Source organism: Nycticebus coucang, chromosome 11 (assembly GCF_027406575.1).
Source record: "Nycticebus coucang isolate mNycCou1 chromosome 11, mNycCou1.pri, whole genome shotgun sequence".
Classification (NCBI taxonomy): Eukaryota; Metazoa; Chordata; class Mammalia; order Primates; family Lorisidae; genus Nycticebus; species Nycticebus coucang.
This window is the reverse complement of record NC_069790.1, coordinates 21,512,321-21,536,335: the sequence shown is the minus strand read 5'-3', so window position 1 is coordinate 21,536,335 and position 24,015 is coordinate 21,512,321. Positions and strand designations below refer to the sequence as shown.

Here is a 24,015-nt window from a genome sequence, read left to right as displayed (position 1 = left end):
CCATTAGCATTGTTTAAAATTAGATGTACTCCCACAAAAAAAATAGAATATTCGCCTTATGAAATACATATCACAGACCCCCTCCCATTTTAGGAAATTTACCAGGAACCCAGAGAGAACTGGGAGAAATGGAACTTACTAACCAACTTATATCATTAGGAAAATAATGAGAAAGATTTCCAAATGAGTGAATGAAAGATGTCCTGTTAGTTTATCTCCCCGCTCCCATCCCTATTCTCCAAGTAACTGGGTGTGGATTAAAAATGGGGACCTTAATAAAAAAAAATTATAAATTTTATAAATTATATAAAATTTTATTATCAAGCCCTAAAGTGCCAAATAAATATGATTTCCAAAAAAAAAAAATCAGAACCTAAGCCCACTGAAACTCTGGTGGAAAGGCCCCTACTTGGTGATTCTGTCTGCACCTACAGCAGTGAAGATAGATAACATTAAACCAGCCAAAGAAAAAAGAGTAGACAGTCCAACCTGAGCATCCCCACTGCCTTCCCCTGAGAAAACAGATTACAGCCCTGCCCCAGTTCACATACTGGAAGCTGAATGGTCTACACACAGCAGAAGCTTGAACATGAGCAGCAGTGGCATGGGACTAATTCTTTAGTTTAGACTTTTTAAAATTTTTCTTATTTAATCTTAGGTGTAAGACATGAAAGTTGTGAAAAATGCATCCAAGAGGTAACCCAAACTGGACAGACAATAAAAACTGTGTTACTGTTTTATTCTTATTATGAATGTACAGAAAGGCATGCAGAAACTTGCATATATAATGACATCCAAGATCAGGTATGTGCTCGCCCTAGTGGGCCTGCTGTTTGTTACAATCCTTCTGAACCCCCAGAACAGACTGAATTTACTATCAGGTATATACTGATATCCATGAAAGGATAATAACTTGTCATAACTATAGAAACACCTGAACAGGTACCTTTATCTTTTGATGCATGCTGAATCTTTTGTAACATTCCGAAGACTGTTACTGACTCCATCTTAGGAAACTCAATAGGAAGGAAGACAAGTGCATTATGTCACAGATTGGGTGCTTGTGCAGGATGTATGTACTGGCCATGTATAATTTGGGCCACATAGATGAATCCCAATGACAATAATGCAGCACATTTAATAAAAAGAAAAGCCCCTTCACCATGTAAAACTGGAACTTGTTACTCATTAGACAGTAAACCTCCTTCCCTTGGTTACACCTAAAGAAATTTTAATCCATTGATATTAAATATAACCAACCCTCCTGACCCTAGGTGGGAAAAAGGTGAAGACTTTATGTTAGGAATAAATGTACAAGGAAAGGACCCTATCATAAGTATTAACAATTAAAAATAAAGGCAGAGGAGGGGCAAGATGGCTGACTAGAAGCAGCCTCAAACATAGGCTCCTGTCCAGAGAGAAGGATAATGTCCAGAGGGTATCCAATTGAGCTGAAGACAGGAAGCCCAGCCAAGAGAGAAGAGAGATAACTACTGGTTACCCTTGGAGGCAAGCTGTGCTTCCAAGACAACAATCTCCAGGTACAAAACTCAACCGAAAGAAAAAATGCCTGACCCCTCCCCCAAGAAAGCTGTGGGTTCTTTTTTCCTTTTGCTTTCGCTCTTCATTTGCTCCTATGGGATTTCTACAGGCAAGTAGTGAACTGAGGATCTCTTGTTTCAACCCACGGGTGAGAACAGTAAGAAGTGGGGACTACTTCCTCCAGAGGGACCCTGCAGTGACTCTGAACATTTACCAGGCAGAAAAATTGAACTAACATTTTCCCTGCCATTCTGAACATTCAGTCCACCCTTCCCTCCTAACCGGATAAACCAGATCCCCAACCCCTGCAGAGACTGAGGGAGGAGGCTCACGATCAGCGCCCCCCCCCCCAGCCTGCCTGACCGAGTGCCCCACCCCCTGGCCTGTTGGTCCCCCGCTCCCTCCCTGTCTCCAAGCACTGTGCCCCTGTGCCCTCCCTGCCTCTGCACCGTGCCCTGCCCACCCAGAGACCCTCCCAGAGACGGCTGAAGCTGCGTGCCACACCTGCCTTGCCTCCACGCCAGGCCCCCACTCAACCAGAATTGCCAGTGGGGTAGTGTTCTCCTTGCTGAAGTCACTGGGTGCTGGATACTGCCAGAATCAGGTGCAGCGTACACTGTCCTGCTGCCAGATCTGTGTGCAGCATGCTCCTAGAGCTGCTCCTATAGCCAGAATTCTCTGGCTTTGGCAGTAGCAGTGGAGCTGTGCAGGGGCACTTCCCACAAAGACTCAGCAACAATAGAGTTGGGCTCTAATCTTGGAGAAACACACCCCCCCCAAACTGTGTGCACTGTCAGAGGAAACCAGAAGTCACTCTATAGGGATACTTAATGCTGCAGAGCGGCAGGGGCAAGGGCGTGGTGGCTGAGGGAGATAAGCATTTGCAGGCCTGGTACCCCCAGGACTAGACTGAGCCCAAGTGGAACACTCACCAGTGGATATTGAGCACCCGAGGCAGGCAGGCCTCAGCTCCCCCAGCTGGCTGGTAGCTGAGGGCAGTGGCTGGGCCTCGGGGGCATTGACTTTCCTTTGACTCTGACAGGCGCTAAGCCCTGGTTCTTCGCAATATTGGAGGGAACAGGACTGCAGCCCCGCGGGGTCACCAGTGATTGGGCATGAAAAAGGAATAAAATGGAGAAAGAGACTCAGCCCCTGGTCCTACTGTGCTACCAGGCGGGCCTTTCTAACTCTATAGAGCACCAGAGAGAGCCAAATCTGAGCAGCCAGTAGACCTCTGCTATCTAGCTGCTGGAGACCTTTCAAACTCTCCCACCTGAGCATTTGTACTGACAGGGTCAATTGGTTCAGAACCCCTAACTTGGGACAATCACCCAAGGACCCTCTAGGTTGTGTAGTAACATGAAGGGTAGATTTTCCCATTCCAGTTGTTGTCTGGGGAGGTGGGGTTTCTTAATTGCTTGTATTTCTTCACAGCTAAGACTTGACCAGAGTCACTGATCCACCAGGATCGGACAAGAAGTAGTTGAATACAAGACCGAGCCACCTAACCCCACCACACCAAGCAGGTTTCCCCAGCCTCAGACGGTAATATTGTACAGGTCCTTTGCAAAGCTAAAGGGGAAAAAGCTGCAGTCATCACTCCCAGATCCTTAACAAAGGGCTGATTAACCACAACCCCAGGAAACTCCAATCCATCTCATCTTACCAGACCACCTAGCCAATAGTGAAAAACAACCATGAGGCAAAATCAGCAGAAAAACTCTGGCAACATGAACAATCAGAGCACATTAACTTCCCCAAGAAACGATAAAGCAGACACAGCACAAGATCCTATTCACAAACAAATGGCTGAGATGTCAGAAATCGAGTTCAGAATTTGGATAGCAAATAGGATCAACAAAATGGAGGAAATGATAAAATTAGAATTTAAAGCAGAAATTCAAAAGATGTCTCAAGAATTTAACGAATTTAAAGACAAAATCACCAAAGATTTTGACACATTAAAGCAAGAATTTGCAGCCTTCAAAGATCTCAAAAACACAGTAGAATCCCTCAGTAACAAAATGGAGCAGGCAGAAGAAAGGATCTCTGATGTTGAAGATAAAGCTTTTGAATGCTCCCAAACACTCAAAGAGGAAAAAAAGTAGAGAACAAAAATGGATCATTCTCTCAGAGAGCTCTAGGATAATTTGAAGAGGTCTAATATTTGCCTTATAGGAATACCTGAAAGTGATGAGATTGCTGCAAAGGACACAGATGCTTTGCTTCATGAAATAATTAAAGTGAATTTTCCAGACATAACCAGAGATTCTGAAATTCAGATAGCAGACAGTTTCAGAACACCAGCACAACTCAACCAGAATAAAAATTCTCATAGACACATTATAATTAATTTAGCTAAAGTTACTATGAAGGAGAAAATTCTGAAAGCTGTAAGACGTAAGAAAACCATTACATACAAGGGAAGAACATTAGGATGACTGCAGATCTCTCCACTGCAATATTTCAAGCTAGAAGAGGGTGGTCATCAACCTTTAATCTCCTTAAACAAAATAACTTTCAACCCAGGATCCTGTATCCAGCTAAACTGAGTTTCATCTATGATGGAGAAATTAAATACTTTAATGACATTCACATGTTGGAGAAATCTGCCATAACTAAACCAGCTCTTTGGGATATTCTCAGACCTATCCTCCATAATGAATAACACAATCCTCCACCACCAAAGTAAAATCACCCAGAAACTTTTGATCAAATTCTAACTTCCATAGTAGTAAAAGGATTAAAAATATCCACTGGACTTTCAAAAAACTAGATACCCAAAACTCTGTCAGGTTTATCATTACTCTCAATTAATGTGAATGGTTTAAATTGCCCTCTAAAGAGACACTGGTTGGCTGCCCAGATATAAAAACTCAGGCCAGACATCTGCTGCATTCAAGAATCTCACCTTACCTTAAAAGATAAACATAGACTCAAGGTGAAGGGATGGTCATCTATAATTCGGGCAAATGGAAATCAGAAAAAAGCAGGTGTTGCAATTTTATTCGCAGATACAATAGGCTTTAAACCAATCAAAGTAAGAAATGACAATGATGGTCACTTCTTATTTGTTAAGGGCAACACTCAACATGATGAGATTTCAATTATCAACATCTATGCACCCAACCAGAATGTGCCTCAATTTATAAGAGAAACTCTAACTGACATGAGCAATTTGATTTCCCCCAGCACCCTAATTGTTGGAGACTTTAACACTCCTCTGGCAGTGTTGGATAGATCCTCAAAAAAGAAGCTAAGCAAAGAAATTTTGGAATTAAACTTAACCGTTCAACATTTGCATCTAATAGACATCTATAGAACATTTCATCCTAACAAAATCGAATACATATTCTTCTCATCAGCCCATAGATCATCCTCCAAAATTGATCACATCTTAGGTCACAAGTCTAACATCAGCAAATTTAAAAGAAATCATTCCTTGTATTTTCTCAGACCACCACAGAATAAAAGTTGAACTCAGTAGCAACAGGAATCTCCACACACATACAAAAACATGGAAACTAAATAACCTCATGCTGAATGATAGCTGACTTATAGAGGAGATTAAGAAGGAAATTACCAAATTTTTTAAACAAACAATAATGAAGAAACGAACTTTGAGAACTTCTGGGATACAGCAAAGGCAGTCCTAAGAGGAAAATTTATAGCGTTGCAAGCCTTCCTCAAGAGAACGGAAAGAGAGGAAGTCAATAAATTAATGGGTCATATCTAGCAACTGGAAAAGGAAGAACTTTCCAACCCTAAACCCAGCAGAAGAAAAGAAATAACTAGAATTAGAGCAGAACTTAATGAAATTGAAAACAAAAGAATCATACAACAGATTAACCAAAGAGTTGTTTTTGAAAAGGTCAATAAAACAGATAAACTGTTGGCTAACCTAATCAAAGTAGAAGAATAAAATCCCTAATTTCATCAATCAGAAATGATAAAGGCCAAATAACAACAGACTCCTCACAAATTCAGCAAATCCTTAATGAACACTACATAAAACTCTACTCTCAGAAGTATGAAAATCTGAAGGAAATAGATCAATACTTGGAAACATGTCACCCTCACAGACTTAGCCAGAAAGAAGTGGAAATGTTGAACAAGCCTATTACAAGCTCTGAAATAGCATCAACTCTAAGAAATCTCCCCAAAAAGAAAAGCCCGGACCAGATGGCTTCACATCAGAATTCTACCAAACCTTTAAAGAGGAACTTGTACCTATATTACTTAATCTTTTCCAAAACATAGAAAAGAAGGAATACTTCCCAACTCATTCTATGAAGCAAATATCACCCTGATACCCAAACCAGGAAAAGACCCAACAAGAAAAGAAAATTATAGACCAATATCTCTAATGAATATTGATGCAAAAATATTCAATAAGATCCTAGCAAACTGAATCCAACAACACATCAAACAAATTATACACCACAACCAGGTGGGTTTCAACCCAGGGTCCCAAGGATGGTTCAATACACGTAAATCCATAAATATAATACATCACATAAACAAATTAAAAAATAAAGACCATATGATTCTCTCAATTGATGCAGAAAAAGCGTTTGACAATATCCAGCATCCTTTCTTGATCAGAATGCTTAAGAAAATAGGTATAGAAGGAACAGTTCTTAAACTGATAGAGGCCATCTACAGCAAACCCACAGCCAATATCATAGTGAATGGAATAAAACAGAAATCATGTCGACTCAGATCAGGAACCAGGCAAGGATGCCCACTGTCTCCACTGCTTTTTAACATTGTAATGGAAGTCTTAGCCACCGCAATCAGGTAAGAGAAGGCAATCAAGGGGTTCCAAATAGGACCAGAGGAGATCAAATTGTCACTCTTCGCAGATGATATGATTATATCTGGAAAACCCCAGGGAATCAACTACAAAATTCCTAGAAGTGATCAAGGAATATAGTAACGTCTCAGGATACAAAATTAACACTCATAAATCTGTAGCCTTTATATACAACAACAATAGTCAAGGGGAAATAACAATCAAAGATTCTATTCCCTTTACAATAGTGCCAAAGAAGATGAAATATCTTGGAGTGTATCTAACTAAGGACATGAAAGATCTCTATAAAGAGAACTATGAAACGCTGAGAAAAGAAATAGCTGAAGATGTTAACAAATGGAAAAATATACCATGCTCATGGCTGGGAAGAATCAACGTTGTTAAAATGTCTACACTACCTAAAGCAATTTACAGATTTAACACAATCCCTATTAAAGCACCTCTCTCATATTTTAAAGACCTGGAAAAAATTAGTACTTTGTTTTATATGGAAACATAAAAAAAACCTCAAATAGCCAAGACATTACTCAGAAATAAAAACAAATCGAGAGGAATCATGCTTCCAGACTTCAGACTATATTATAAATTGATAGTGATCAAAACAGCATGGTACTGGCACAAAAATAGAGAGGTAGATGTATGGAACAGAATTGAAGACCAAGAAGTGAACTCAGACACTTAACATCATTTGACTTTCAATAAGCCTATTAAAAATATAAATTGGGAGAAAGATTCCCTATTCAGTAAATGGTGCTGGATGAATTGGCTGGCAACTTGTAGAAGACTGAAACCGGACCCACACCTTTCTCCTCTAACAAAAATTGACTCTCACTCATTAAAGGACTTAAACTTAAGTGATGAAACTATAAATATTCTTAGAGAGAGTGCAGGGGAAACGCTTGAGAAAATTGGCCTGGGAGAATACTTCATGAAGAAGACACCCCAGGCAATTGAAGCAACATCAAAAATACATTACTGGGATCTGATCAAATTAAAAAGCTTCTGCACTGCCAAGAACACACTAAGTAAAGCAAATAGACAGCCCTCAAAATGGGAGAGGATTTTTGCAAGTTATACTACCAACAAAGGTCTAACAACCAGAATCCACAGAGAACTCAAACTTATTACTAAGAAAAAAACAAGTGATCCCATTCATCATGGGCAAGAGACATGAACAGAAGCTTCTCTGAAGAAGACAGGCACATGGCCCACAGATACATGAAAAAATGATAATCATCTTTAATCATCACAGAAATGCAAACCAAAATCACTCTGAGATACCATCTAATTCCAGTTAAGAGTAGCCCACATCACAAAATCCCAAAACAACAGATGTTGGTGTGGATGTGGAGAAAAGGGAACACTTCTGCACTGCTGGTGGGAATGCAAGCTAGTATGTTCCTTTTGGAAGGAAGTTTGGAGAACACTCAGGGATCTAAACGTAGACCTGCCGTTTGATCCTGCAATTCCTCTTCTAGGTGTATATCCAAAGGACCAAAAATCATTTGGCAATAAAAATATTTGCACCAGATTGTTCATTGCAGCTCAATTCATAATTGCGAAGTCATGGAAGAAGCCCAAGTGCCCATCGACCCATGAATGGATTAATAAATTGTGGTATTAAGTATACCACGGAATATTATGCAGCAGTAAAAAAAATGGAGACTTTACCTCCTTTATGTTTACATGGATGGAGCTGGAAAATATTCTTCTTAGTAAAGTATCTCAGGAATGGAAAAAAAAGTATCCAATGTTCTCAGTACTACTGTGAAACCAATTTAAAATAACTCACACTTGCATATGAAAAATGAAACACAAATTTAGTCTACAATGAAGGAGGAAAGGAGAGGGCAAGGGATGGGGAGAAGGTGGGAGAGATAGTACGGGATAGTAGGGGGACCACAACTATGGAGCACATTGCAAGTACAAGTTGGTTCTACCATGTGTAGAACACAAATGTCCTAATGTTATAATTGGGTAAATGAGATGAAAGCTATGCTGATTAGTATGATGTAAGCACTCCAATTTGTACAAATAATCAATACACTGAAAATGCATAAATGTATTTATGATCTATGTACAAAAGACTTAATAAAAAAAGTTGTAAACCTCAAATATACACAATAAAATTTATTTTAAAAAGTAAAAAAATAAAAAAAAAGTAAAATGGTCAAAAAAAAACCCCTCAAAACCTAGGTACCAAGCTTTCTATAATAAATTACAACAACCTGTTCCAGTCCTTCCTCCTAAAACTAAAAACGTGTTCTTCCACCTGGCAGAAAATAATGCTCAATCTTTGAATATAGATGGACACTAAAAATGTCCATCATAGGTCAATACTGTTTAGCCAAAGAAGAAAGCAACTTTGCCATCCTAGTAAGGAAGCTATCATATCTAAGCCTAAAAATATAACAACATTAACTGGTAGAGCAAAACATAACTTAACCAAACCTCCTGAATAGATTTCCAAAGCTCAAAGCAGCTTGGGACTATCCAGGGATCAGAATCAACCACGTTAGCTCCACTTGGCCTCTACTAGATCTGTGAACACCAAGCTACATTAAGCTTCCTGATAAGATGGTATGTAAGTTGTATAATAGGTATGTTCAAACCTTCCTTCTTCCTACTGCCTCTAGAGACTGAAAAACTGTTAAGTTTCCCAGTTTATGCTTCTTCGAAACTGGAAAGACAAAAACATGATGTGGTAATAGGAGATTAAAGTAACAATGAAAGGCCTCCCAAGTGAATAATTCAATATTATGGTCCAGCCACCTGGGCTGAGAATAGGTCGTGAAGGTACAGAACCCCAATATACATATTAAATCAAATTATCCGATTACAAGCAGTATTAAAAATAATAACAAATGAAACCAGCAAAGTCTTAACCCTCCTAGCCCACGAAGAAACCCAAATGAGAAATGCTACTTATCAAAATTGGCGTTAGACTACTTTCTGGCAGCTGAAAGAAGAATGTGTAGAAAATTCAATGTAACTAACTGTTGCTTACAGACTGATGATGAAAGACAAGTAATTGAAGATATAACTAAAAAGGTAACTAAAATAGCTCATGTACCTGTACAAGTGTAAAATGAGTTTAACCCATATTCTTGATTCAGTTTTCTAAACTAAGAAGATTTAAAACTATGATTATAAGTTTTCTCTTTATAATCGGAGAACGTTCACTTTTGCCTTGCCTATTACCTATCTTTGTTCAATTTCTCAAAAGCATAGTATCTACAGTTGTGATAAAAAAAGAATGCAGGCAAAGTGTTCATGGCTCAATGTTATCATCAAATAGTCATAGATCCAGATAATGAATGGGATAAGACCCCATTTATGATTAATGGGGTCTCAAAAGGGGGAATGAGGAAGAAGAAATAAATTTTACACTTCCTGGTAGTCCTGAAAATGCAGCAGACAGCTGAAGAACCCAGCCTCCAAGGACAAAAACCAAACAAAAAAACAAACAAAAAAAAAAAAACTTTACAACACAACACAGAAATAACCTTAAAAGAAACTATGTAACAAACAATAGCACTCTGGTTTCTTGAGAAATAAATCATTAACTCTTTATGATTTTTTTCCTGCTAACTAAAAACTTTCCCCATGGCCTAACATCCATAATTGTAACTCTGTAACTGTAACTGAACTCAAATTGTATTAAAAGGGCTTTGTGGGAATGAGGTTGGGGGTGGTGGTGGCTATCAGGGCTTTAAGGCTGATGGCCTGCTGAGTTTCCCCATAGGGAAATAAAATTCCTCCCCCTATAATCTTTGGTGAGAGTCTATTGGTTTCAATTTGCTGGTCCTGCAACAAAACAGTGACCAATAGACACCAGCACGCCCAACTACTTTTATGTTCACTTCGACATTTCTCTGAGCATTTCTCTCTGTGCTAATCCTGCTTTTCTATACACTTCTACCTGAGAAGAGGAATCATCCCCTTTTTCCACAATTAACCTCTCAAATTTATGTCTTAAATTCTGTCCCTCCCAAATCTGCAGAGACTTTGCCCCATTGATTATCCCTGTTCAAACCTCACTTTCACTCTCTCGCTTTGATTCTTTAATTCAGCCTTTGCTTCTCCTAGACATTAAAACACTTCCTGTGATCTGACAACCCTTCAAACTATTTCTCTCTCTCCCATTAAATGACAAGATTCTTGGTCAACTTCTTCTAAGTTTCCATAAATCTTTAAAATGACCAATGAGCTTTCAGTTATCACAGTCAATAGCCTTCAATTCTTGTGGTTTACAATCTTTCTGTAGCATTTGATCAGATTCTTAGATCTCTTTCCCTCACATTTTTCATAATATCGACTCTCTCAGTTCTTCTATTTTTCTGACCACTCTGTATATGCTTGTTTTTCCTTTTCCTCTCATTTCTTAAAACTAAATTTTGAAAGTCTTCCCCAAATATCTTTACTTTGCACACTTTTCTCTCTTCACATTGGTATCCCTTGGCAATTGCACTCAATCTTAAAGGTACAACTATCACTTCCACAACACAGATAACTCCCAAATCTATGACCTTCATTCCTGAACTTTCTCCCTCTCTGCTTCCCTTTTCCTTCACCACACCACCTACTTATCAATCTATCTTCATCAACTCTCACCTTGTCTTCTGCTCTCCATTCCTTTTGTGGCTACCCCCTTTAAGACCATTATTGCCTGGATTCCAATAATAGTTTTCCAACTCTTCTTCCAGCTGCCTTTCTCAGTCCATCTTACATAATCTGCTGAGATAATCTCTCTGAAGCACAGGTTTGATCATGTTACTCTCCTATTTAAAAATCATTTGGTGCCACTGAATTTTCACTTTAAAATGGTTAACTTTATGTCATACATAGGGTTTTATCTCATTAAACATTTTTTAAAGAAAAGAAGGAATCAATCAATGCCTTCCTATGGAATTAAGTTCAAGTGCTTTACACCTAGCCTTGAATTAAACTCTCCTCAGCTAATCCCAATCCACCCTCTCAATTTACTTTCTATTCCCTCTTCTTTTAATGCCCTTCATTCAGCCTAACTTTGCTTTCATGTTTTCTTCTATAACTGTTCATGTTTAACTTCTATAACCATGCTGTTCTATCAGCCTCTAATACTTGTTTTCATATGCATATATCTAAACATTAGGCTTTGTCACAATTTGAATCCTACCTTTTTCTAGAAATCTTCTCTCATGTCACTTCTCCCCCTAAAATATTTATTCACTCTTCTGAACACCCAGTCTTTATTTCACCCAACTCTCCAGGGCCTCCGATGTGTCAGAGTAAGTGCACTGGAGATTGTTTTTGCCACAGCTTGGCTTCCAAGACCATGTTGATTTTGGATGTTGGCTATGTCTGTATGCATAATTAGAAATCTGATAAAATCTGAATGTGAACACCTATTATTTCTCAAGTATTATTAACACTCCAAGTGTAGGAACTTATTCTACAAGCAACAGTCAACTCACAGTGGAGAAAAAAATACAATAAATTACAGTAAGAGACATTTATCTATCTTTCAGTTCTTATCAGCAACCAGTCTGACCAAGGAAAAGGCTCAAAACTAAAATTTTAATAGCAACAACATTTAAGTTCCCTTTTAAGGCTAAAGAAAATAAATGAGGGGTGTAAGTGGTGTAAGTGGAAGAAGAAAAACCTTTCAAGCCCTTAAATTAAGAAAAACCCCACAACTTTAGGCTTTGAAGCTCCACAGCAAGATGGAAGTAAATGGGTAGCAACGTGGGGCAACACATGGCCTACTTTGATCCTATTTGCATTATTAATGATATCAATTATAAAAACTTTATTTTGCTTTATTAGGGTGCCAAGGAATATAAGGTCTGTCCCTCAAGGGTTGGCCAATTATTGTTACAAACTGTGATTAACTGGCAGCCCAGATAAAGATAACATTTTGACCACTATGTCAGAAAATTGTTCAAAAAGTTTTAAGACAATAAATAAGGAAGTTGGTGATTCTTGTCAGAGATTCTCCAGAGACAATGTTGCTGCTAGGCACCCGCAAACGCTTCCTTGTGAAATTGATCTTCCAGACCGAAAACCACTTAAAACCTTGCAACTCAAGGGGAAAGAGTCTGCGGGTCCCTGCACCGTGGGCTCCCGGGCCCTGCCTAGAGCGGCGTGGGGCGGGGCACGCCTTCGGGCTCCCCCCGCCGGCTCTGCTCACCTATGCCGAAAGTGGTCCTGCTGGAGAAGTGCCGCATCTGCAATATGTGCACCTTTTCGCGGAGCTGCTCTAGAAGAAAGTGGAGGAACTGGAAGCGGCCAAGAAAAAGAGTCCTGGCAACCACCTCCAGTTGCAAGCAATCTTGCGCGTTCAGATTTCGCATCCTCCGCGGAGAGTAATCCCGGGCTCCCCCAGGCAAGTTCCCGCAGAGAGGCTGAGGAGGCAGCTCCGGCTTTTCCGCCTCCTTCTGCGGCTCCTCCTCCATCTCCGGCTCCCCGGCTCCGGTGGCCCGGCGCCGCCGCTTGGACTGCATGGCTCGGGAAGACTGACTCGGCTCTGGAGCCGCTTCTTTGAGCTTACTCCTCGTTTGCCCGACCATTTTCTCATAGTCCCCGTTCAGATAGAGCTGGGTCACTCTCCGTCCGGCGCGGCCCAGAAGAGTCAGGCGAGGTCTGGAGGGGCTTGGCTCTCCTCACAGACTCAACGACTCGTCCTCGCCGCCGTTGCGGGACGCCCGGTCGTCATGGCGACAGCGAAACGTGGCTGGGGGGCGGGGGCCCCGTGCGGTCCACCCGCCTGCGCGCGCAACCCCTGCGCGCCAGCACACGCGCGCTGCCCACGGCCCCCGCGGTGCGCGCGGTCCCTCTGCGTACGGCCTCGGGTTGCAACCTTGCTGGTGGCCGAGTCTGAAGAACTTCCTGTCATTTAATTCCTTCCTTCGAATTCAGATTTAGCTTTGATATTTTTACCAAAAGGTTAGTCATTCATTAACGAGGTATCAAAGAGGAAGGAGAGCTCAGTTAAAAGAAATGGCTGTAGAAAGAGAGCTAGTGGGGAAGCCAGTGGACACCCTAGGAATCTCTTCCTACGACCACGCCGTGTCGGGCTTTCATTTCGCGCCGCTGAGGGGATGGGCCAAGGCCACGGACAACATGTGGCAGAGCCAGAGTTCGGTGGCTCCAATCGCAAAACTTCAGGTTGACCCTCATCGGCATTGCGGTTTTGCAGTCGTGAAAAATTAAATGTGAGCCAACAAGGTTCCTCGAATTCCTGAGCCTTTAGGGCTCAGGCTTTCCTAAACTAGACACGCCTCAGGACCAACTAAGAAGACTGCTTAGCCCCACAGTCATCACGCAGAGCTACAGGAGGCCACAGTGGCTGGACGAATGGACAGGGGCTAGTGATGTTTTCCATGTCCTCTGTCACAGGCTGTGCTGATGAAGTCAACACTACTTTGCCTCTCATCTGTTTAATGATGGATCCGACTGAACGCCCTAATCCTCATCTCCCTATCTAAACTATGCCCTTGGTGGCCAGGTAAATTTTCCTGACACAACACAGCTCAAAAATGTTCCTAGGTACCCAAAATCCACAAGTAAAGTGCAAACTTTCTGACTTATTAATGAGTGCCCTCAATAATCTGCCCCAATCTACCCTTTTTCACTTTAATTTCTCACTTCACTGGACATAAATATTCCATCCCAGTCATTCAAAGTGAAGTCCATGCCAAAGTGAGACTCCATAATTACTATATTCTTTTACTCAGACTGAGAACCATCTTGTGCCCGTTCCATCCTTTTCTCCCAAACCATTTGAATTCCATCACTTTCTGTGCCCCTTTCTCCAGCACAAATTAATTATGCCTTCTCTAGAGCACTTAACTGACAGTACTATTCATCTTGTCATTCATTTGTATTTAATAAGTGCTATTACTGTTTGTTTTGTAAGATTTTTTTCTCAAGAAGTTTTTCCTGGCAGTGTGTGTTTGGTGCTTAAAATGTTTTGTCACTTAATTCATATAATAACTATGAGAAAACTAAGAGATTTAAGATTAAGAATGTGGTAATATGCCCAAGTTTTAACAGCCAATAAATTCTATCTGTTCAATACTGATATTGGACAGATATAAGGAATTAAAAAAAAAAGATATAAGGAATTTATGGGTGGCTGGTAAAAGTTTATTATTGGATGAATATGCAAACTCAAAGCAACTTATTTTTAACATGAGTATTTTAATATTTTTTGGAACAGTAAGTGGAGTGCAATTATTATGTTTCCTTTTTTGGTCAATCTGTTTTTTCCTGGAGTTTCCGATTGCCTTCTAGGTCACTCAATAAAACATGTTCTTACCTCTGGTCTAGCCATGGAAAGTACAAATCTGGTCATTTTTACCATTTGAAAATTGATCTTTTTAGAAGAACGTTTATTTGTATCAGTGAAAAAATAGAAATAGCCTCAATGTCAAAAATTAAGTTATGAAATATTTATGTAGTGAAGCATTACAGCATTGAAGTCATTTTGAATAAATATTTAATGATATAGGGAATAGTCATGTTATAATATTAAAGGAAAAAGAGGCAGGATATATTTTATGATTCGTACATATAGTAAAGATTACATAAGATTAACTATCTGCCATGCACTCCTCTAAATCTTTTATATAGAGAACGCATAGAAAGATTACCAGTGTGTGACAATGAATTAGTAATTTGTCCCTTCTAGGATTAATTTCCTCATCTGAAAAATGATGAAAATTGTATCTGTCTTACTGGATGATGTGATTGAATAAAGTAATGCTTGTAAAGAATGTAAAACATAGCACATGCTTAATAAACAAATGTCCCTTTATCAAATTCTAGATTGGCTGTCCTACAATGCACTGTATTACTTCCAAGTCATTTTTTGCTCACCTGGATTTTTTGCAGTCAATTTATATGTTCTAACATTGAACATTGAACATTGAACATATTCTAGGTTCATTAGTTAACTGATGTAAGTGAGAGTTAGTAAATAATTATACATTGTACCTTGTCTTATTAAGGAGACAAGTAGATTTGTGTATGAGATGAAACTCATGACAGTTTTATTCACAGTTGAATAGAATCATGGATGTTTTATAAGAAAATTAATAGACAACTTCACTAACAGTTGTCACTTATTTTGACTTAGTTATGTAACTGGACTGTTGTTAGGGTCACATTTTACTACATGCTAATTAATGGTGATAGCTTAAACCAGTATGCTTTATACTTTGTGGTGAACTGGCAATTAAAATAGCACATTATAACTTGATATAATGCAATATATTCTTGCATTATCTTCTCCTTTTTGAAGTGGAGTTGCTTCATGATTTAGCTTGTTGTTTTTTTTTTCAGATAGAGATTTCTAATCCCGTCACGTATGTCTAAAACTGTTGGCCTTTTAGTAAAGCTATGGATTATTATGAAAATTGCACTTAAACTACATAACCAGCAGATGGCAATAATGACCTGTAGATCAGAATTTTTTTAGGTCAAAATTCATTTTTAAAAAGAATAAAGTCGGCAGCGCCTGTGGCTCAGCGAGTAGGGTGCCGGCCCCATATGCCGAGAGTGGGGCAACTGCAACAAAAAAATAGCCGGGCGTTGTGGCGGGCGCCTGTAGTCCCAGCTACTTGGGAGGCTGAGGCAAGAGAATCGCGGAAGCCCAGGAGTTAGAGGTTGCTGTGAGCTGTGTGACGCCACAGCACTCTACCCGAGGGCGGTACAGTGAGACTCTGTCTCTACAAAAAAAAAAAATAATAAAATAAAAAGAATAAAGTCACTGTTCTTATAAATCAGTTTATTAAATATAAAGTGTAGGGGAATTTAAAATGTAACTGCATATAAAATAATTAAATTATGTATTTCACATGTCAAAATAATTAAGATATTCATTATGGTTAAATATTTAGTTTTCCAAATAATAATGACTTCTTTAATTGATCAGATAATTTGTTATCCAATTTACATTAACTTTGCACAAATATACTGATACAGTAAATTTAAGTGGATACTAAGTTACATCTATACTTCATCTGGTCATGGGGACCAAGATAGATAGAAGTAGTTCACTAAATGCCATTTTGAAAATGTTGTAAATTTTTCCACTTATTATTTACTAACTTAAAATACTGATTTTACCCTTAATTGAAACTCTTCTGCATAAAAGACATGTTTTTATGTGTGCTGTTTCAGTTTCTCACACATTGGGGTAGCTTTTCCCCCTTTGACAATGCAAAGATTTGGAATTGGCATTATCTCCAGTCTATCAGTATTAATTATTCTCACACATGGTGGCAAAATTCTTAGGATTTCATAATTATGTTAACTAGAATTAACCACATTTCAAATCTTTTAGGGCAATTTTGTTCACTTCAATTATATCTCTATTAAGACTATTCCTATAAATTTAAAGATGAAATAAATCTTTTTGTTTAATTGTGTATTTCTATCTTGTCTTCAAAATAACCATAAGTGGCGACTCCTCTTTCTCCTCCGCTCCTGGGGGCCCAGATGGCTGGCACTGCCTCTTTTATCCTGTGACCCTGCAAGCACTAGAAGTTCGGTGGGGAGGATCCTGGGACACTTTGTGAGAAAAGAAATGGCACAGACACCTTATCAGAAGTTATTCAGGTTGAGGCTTCACTTTGGAAATTTTAAAAGGTCTTAATCTCTACAGCACCGCACCAGACAACTTTCACACAACATTTTGGTGCAGCGAGCAGGGTGAGCTTCGTGAGGACAGCACGGGCCCGCTTCCTTGGGATCGCATCTCTGTTTCAGCGGTTGTCAGCTTAAGATGAGGCCGAGCATCTTCTCAGATGGCAACCACCATGGAACAGATCCGGGACTGAAACACAGGCCCCCTGAGACTTCAACCCAGAGTAACTGTTTCACTAGGGTGAAACAAGCAGAGTTTGTTTGCTTTTATATAGATATGGACCCATCCCCAAAAGATAAATATGGAAGTTTAAAATGCTCTCCTCGAGGGGGCGGAGCATGATGGCGGACAGGACAGACATGTAGCCCACCTCTCCCAAGCCATCAGGTGAGAGGAAAGGCGGTCTGGACCTTCCCTGTGTGTGTATTATCGCAGTGGACAGACAGCTGGAGATGCCCAGTGAACTGGCGTATTGCTATATATGAGGGGTAATTTAAAATCACAGACTCTGTTGTAGAGATTCTTCCCTGCTCAGCCGAGCTGGCCAGCAGGTCCCTCCCCTACTGAGGTCAGCAGCTTGTAAATGCTGACAAAACCCAATTGACAAATAATTATTCCTGAACTGAGGGAGGCATCCGAAAGGAGAGCCACTCAAAACCACGGGGAGCTGGGCAAACAGTTGGACAATTGAAGGGAAGAGATCCTGCCCAGGAAACAGACATTTTGAACTACCCAAAAGGGCGGGCACTTTTCCCCCAGGTTTTGGAGGGGGCTGGTGGTTCAGGCTGCGTGACGAACTGGCGGGTGCTGATCCAAAAAGGAAACTCTGAACCATAAAACTCAGAATAAGTTCCCCGAATGTTCCAACCACGGGAACCGGCCTGAAGCCGCAGACCCGGCTTTGGCTGCTAAAGCCACGAACTTGGCTTCAGTCCCGGGAGCCAACTACAGCAGATAAAACCGTAAGCCCACCAACGACCGCGCGAACTCAGCACCACTCCCCCTACAGCTGATTGCAGTCGCCAGTTTGCAGGAGAACCTGGAAACAGAGTGGAAAGACTTAAGAAGCGTGGACATCTGCACTAAGTGGGAAGGTTGGTCACAAGTGCTGTCTGGAAAAGAACAGCCAAGGTTACACAATTCTTAGGCAACAAACTTTTACAGAAATTCCAAAATGGCGATCGGCCATGGAAGGTGGTTACCATGGTAACAGTATAAACTGTAAATCAGGTATAAGTCTCAGAACCACTCACAGCGCCACCTGGTGTCCAGAAAGTATATTGCAGTATGAATATATTCCTACGAAAGTTGATCCCTACAGCAGACATATAGATATATATAGGTATATTTCTACATGCAAGAATATTTTTGTAGTTGGTGCCTTTTTTTGTATTGTTTTGTTTTGTTTTTTGGTTTTCATGGGGTTTTTTGGTTTGTTTTGTTTTTGTCTGTTTTTTCCTCATCATTTTCTTAGAGGAGATTTCGATAATTTTCTATTACTACTTTTTATATAGATATATTTTTTATTTCTATGTCTTCTAATCTTAATTTCTTCTTTCTTCTCATTTAACATTCCTACTAATACCACTTCTTTTTCTCTTTTTTTTCTTTCTTTCAATTATTTTATGATTATCACTATTTTTATTGCAGTACTTGTTCTTATATTGCTGTTGTCGTGGCTGTTACCTGTATGTCTATGTGTCTCCGTCTGTCTCTGTATCTATGGGCCCGTGTGCCTGGTAACCTTTGTATCTGTTTATTTGTTCATTTGGTCTCAATGAGCTTGGTGTTACGACCTGCAACTCTGAGCTCCTAACACTAGCGTCCACTCTCACTCTGTGATCTGGAGAACTGCCCCCCCCCCCAGGAGTCCAGATTCTTGGGTGAACTCTCGAGAGGTGCAGACAGGACCTGGACTGCAGCCGGCCACTGCTGACTCTGTAGCAAAGGAGCGAGAAGACAACGGTCAGCTAAGAGGTAATTACACTGGAGTGGTGGTGCCCCGAGGTGCAGAGCAATGGCTGTCTTCAGCAATAAAAAGGCCCACCCCCAGATATCCCATAGGCTCTCCTCCTGTCTTCCTGGGCAACCAGATGAGGCCAAGCATCTTCTCAGATGGCAACCACCATGGAACAGACCTGGGACTGAAAAACAGGCCCCGTGAGTAACAGGTTTGCCTGAGGCGGCACTGACCTGGGTGGAACACGGGGACTAGAAAACACACCCGCAGAGCCGGGAAACTCCCAGGGTGGGGCTGATCCAGAGGACTGCTTTACTGAACCTAAGATGCACCTGGCCCTTAGGGGATCACCAGCCTATAGACAAAGGAGGCCAAGAGGCTACAGCCGACAACTGATCATGCTGCAAATACAAACACACAGGACTAAAGACAGGGCCTGAGGCACAGGTTCTGGGAACACAAATCAGCCTCTCCTCTGCAGAAGAATCTAGCAGGGTCAGAAACAAACTCCCACAGGGTTGTTCCCTTCACCCAGTAACATAAAATAAGGGTGGGGCTGGAACTGAGTGAACACCTCCAGCCTCCATCAAGTGCCCGAGGTTGACAGGCCACACCACCCCCTGCTAGATAAAGACAGAGAGTAGCAGCCTAGACAAGCAGACACAGACTACCCTGTGACTTAGGCAGGTGCAAACCCCTGGAGTATCTGCTTACTGCAGACAATTGACTGGGTCACAGTCCTGTGGGGCTAGCAGCAACTGGGTGTGACAGAGCTGCAAGGTTGGGAAAGAGGCATCAATCTTCCCAGACTGATCTATTTACTGGGTGGCTCTTCCTGACTCCACGCAGCACTGGAGCAAGCCATATTACAGCAGTCACCAGACCACTGTGATCCAGTTCCCAGAGACCTCTTGAACTCTCCCACCCGAGGCAGCTGCTGACTGAGACAATTGATTTGGACCTTTAAAACTGAGCCACTCACCTGGGGACTATCCAGGTGGTGCCCTGGGTGTGTGGTTGTAGGAAGTTTTGATTTTCTTTTTTCATTTGTTGCCTGTGGTGGGTGGGGTGACTTAATTTCTGGTATTTCTCCACAGCTGAGACTTCAACCCAGAGTAACTGTTTCACTAGGGTCAAATAGAAACCAGCTGAAAACAAGACAGAACCACTTAGCCCCTCTACACCAAACAGGGCCCCAGTTTCTCAGGCCACAGCACTGTACGGGTCCTCAACAAAACACCAGGGGAGAAATCAAAGGGAGTAAAACAATCATGGGGCGGAATCAGCGGAAAAACTCTGGTAACATGAATAACCAGAATAGATCAACGACCCCAAGGAAAGATACGGCAGATGTAATTGAAGACCCCATTCACAAACAACTGGCTGAGATGTCAGAAATTGAATTCAGAATTTGGATGGCAAAAAAGATTAACAAAATGGAACTAGGAATTCGTGGGGAAATTCAAAAGCTGTCTCAAGAATTTAACGAATTTAAAGACAAAACCACCAAAGACTTAGACACACTGAAGCAAGAATTTGCAGCCCTCAAAGATATGAAAAATACAGTAGAATCCCTTAGCAACAGAATGGACCAAGCAGAAGAAAGGATCTCCGACATTGAAGATAAAGCCTTTGAACGCTCCCAAACTCTCAAAGAGGAAGAGAAATGGAGAGCAAAAATGGATCACTCTCTCAGAGAGCTCTGGGATAACTTGAAGAAGGCAAATATCCGACTCCTAGGAACCTGAAACAGATGAAGTGGACTCACTGGGCACAGAGGCCCTCCTGCATGAAATTATGAAAGAGAATTTTCCAGACAAGCCTAGAGAACCTGAAATTCAGATAGCAGATAGCTTCAGAACGCCAGCACAACTCAACCCCAATAAGACAACCCCCAGGCATATCATAATTAACTTCACTAAAGTTAATATGAAGCAGAAAATTCTCAAAGCGGCCAGGCGAAAGAAATCTATGACCTTCAAAGGGAAGAACATTAGAATGACTGCAGATCTCTCTTCTGAAACTTTTCAAGCCAGAAGAGGGTGGTCACCAATGTTTAATCTCCTCAAGCAAAATAACTTTCAACCCCAGATCTTGTACCCAGCTAAACTGAGTTTCATTTATGATGGAGAAATTAAATACTTTAATGACATTCATATGCTAAAGAAATTTGTCATAACCAAACCAGCTCTTCAGGATATTCTCAGACCTATCCTCCATAATAACCAACCCAATCCTCTACTACAAAAGTAAACTCACTCAGAAACTTCTGATCAAACTCTAACTTCCACAATGGCAAAAGGATTAAAAATGCCCACTGGACTTTCGAAAAACTCAATACCCCAAATTTCACCAAACTTATAAATACTCTCCATTAATGTGAATGGCTTAAACTGCCCTCTAAAGAGACATAGGTTAGCTGACTGGATACAAAAACTCAGGCCAGATATTTGTTGCATACAAGAGTCACATCTTAACTGAAAAGACAAATACAGACTCAGGGTGAAAGGATGGTCATCCATATTTCAGGCAAATGGTAACCAGAAAAAAGCAGGAGTTGCAATTTTATTTGTGGATACAATAGGCTTTAAACCAACAAAAGTAAGGAAGGACAAAAATGGTCACTTCATATTTGTTAAGGGTAAGACTCAATATGATGAGATTTCAATTATTACTATCTATGCACCCAACCAGAATGCACCTCAATTTATAAGAGAAACTCTAATAGACATGAACAACGTGATTTCCTCCAACTCCATAATAGTTGGAGATTTTAACACTACTTTGGCAGTGATGGATCGATCCTCCAACAAAAAGCTGAGTAAAGAAATTCTAGATTTAAATCTAACCATCCAGCATTTAGATTTAGCAGACATCTACAGAACATTTCATCCCAACAAAAATGAATACACATACTTCTCATCAGCCTATGGAACTTACTCCAGAATAGATCACATCTTAGGTCACAAGTCTAACCTCAGTAAATTTAAAGAAATAGAAATTATTCAATGCATCTTCTCAGACCATCATGGAATAAAACTTGAGATGAGTAACAACAGGACTCTGCATACTCATACAAAAACATGGAAGTTAAATGACCTTATGCTGAATGATAGCTGGGTCAGAGATGAGATCAAGAAGGAAATTGCCAAATTTTTGGAAGAAAAGGACAATGAAGACACGAACTATCAGAACCTCTGGGACACTGCAAAGGCAGTTCTAAGAGGGAAATTCATAGCACTGCAAGCCTTCCTCAGGAGAACGGAAAGAGAGGAAGTGAGCAACTTAATGGGACATCTCAAGAGACTGGAAATGGAAGAACACTCCAACCCCAAATCCATTAGAAGAAAAGAAATAACCAAAATCAGAGCAGAACTAAATGAAATTGAAAACAAAAGAATAATACAACAGATCAATAAATCGAAAAGCTGGTTTTTTGAAAAGGTCAACAAAATAGATAAACCTTTGGACAACCTAATCAGGAAAAAAAGAGTAAAATCTCTAATCTCATCAATCAGAAATAACAAAGACAAAATAACAACAGACTCCTCAGAAATCCAAAAAATCATTAATGAATATTACAAGAAACTTTACTCTCAGAAATACGAAAATCTGAAGGAAATTGACCGTTACTTGGAAGCACATCACCTTCCAAGACTTAACCAAAATCAAGTGGAAATGTTGAACAGGTCCATATCAAGTTCGGAAATAACATCAACCATACAAAATCTCCCCAAAAAGAAAAGCCCGGGATCAGATGATTTTACATCAGAATTCTACCAAACCTTTAAAGAGGAATTAGTACCTATATTACTCAACCTGTTCCAAAAGGTAGAAAAAAAAGGAAGACTACCCAACACATTCTATGAAGCAAACATCACCTGATCCCCAAACCAGGAAAAGACCCAACAAGAAAAGAAAATTATAAACCAATATCACTAATGAATATAGATGCAAAAATATTCAACAAGATTCTAACAAACAGAATCCAGCAACATATCAAACAAATCATACATCATGACCAAGTCGGTTTTATCCCGGGGTCTCAAGGATGGTTCAATATACGTCAATCTACTTTTTTTTTTTTTTTTTTTGCAGAGGCAGAGTCTCATTGTACCGCCCTCGGGTAGAGTGCCGTGGCATCACACGGCTCACAGCAACCTCTAACTCTTGGGCTAACACGATTCTCCAGCCTCAGCCTCCCGAGCAGCTGGGACTACAGGCGCCCGCCACGACACGGGGCTATTAAAATACGTAAATCTATAAATGTAATTCAGCACATAAACAAATTAAAAAACAAAGACCATATGATTCTCTCAATTGATGCAGAAAAAGCTTTTGATAATATCCAACATCCCTTCATGATCAGAACACTTAAGAAAATTGGTATAAGAGGGACATTTCTTAAACTGATAGAGGCCATCTATAGCAAACCCACAGCCAATATCATATTGAATGGAGTTAAATTGGAATTATTTCCACTCAGATCTTGAACCAGACAAGGCTGCCCATTGTCTCCATTGCTTTTCAACATTGTAATGGAAGTTTTAGCCACCGCAATTAGGGAAGAAAAGGCAATCAAGGGTATCCACATAGGGTCAGAAGAGATCAAACTTTCGATCTTCACAGATGATATGATTGTATATCTGGAAAATACTAGGGACTCTACCACAAAACTCTTAGAAGTGATCAAGGAATACAGCAGCGTGTCAGGTTACAAAATCAACATTCATAAATTGGTAGCCTTTATATATACCAAAAATAGTCAAGTTGAAAAAACAATTAAGGACTCTATCCCATTCACAGTAGTGCCAAAGAAGATGAAATACTTGGGAGTTTATCTAACAAAGGATGTGAAAGATCTATATAAAGAGAACTATGAAACTCTAAGAAAAGAGATAGCTGAGCATGTTAACAAATGGAAAAATATACCATGCTCATGGTTGGGAAGAATCAACATTGTTAAAATGTCCATACTACCCAAAGCAATATATAATTTCAACGCAATCCCCATTAAAGCTCCACTGTCATACTTTAAAGATCTTGAAAAAACAATACTTCGTT

At 40.2% G+C, this 24,015-nt stretch overlaps 1 protein-coding gene across 1 annotated transcript in view; it reads right to left on the bottom strand.

The window, feature by feature from the left end:
* The window catches only part of DPY19L2 (dpy-19 like 2), a 200,074-nt gene extending 187,135 nt beyond the window's left edge, over positions 1-12,939 (bottom strand). Inside the window, exon 1 of the mRNA XM_053609456.1 lies at positions 12,531-12,939. Coding sequence (XP_053465431.1) covers positions 12,531-12,909 — 379 coding nt within the window. The 5' untranslated portion in view covers positions 12,910-12,939. The remainder of the gene's footprint in view (positions 1-12,530) is intronic.
* Positions 12,940-24,015: the final 11,076 nt, after the last annotated feature.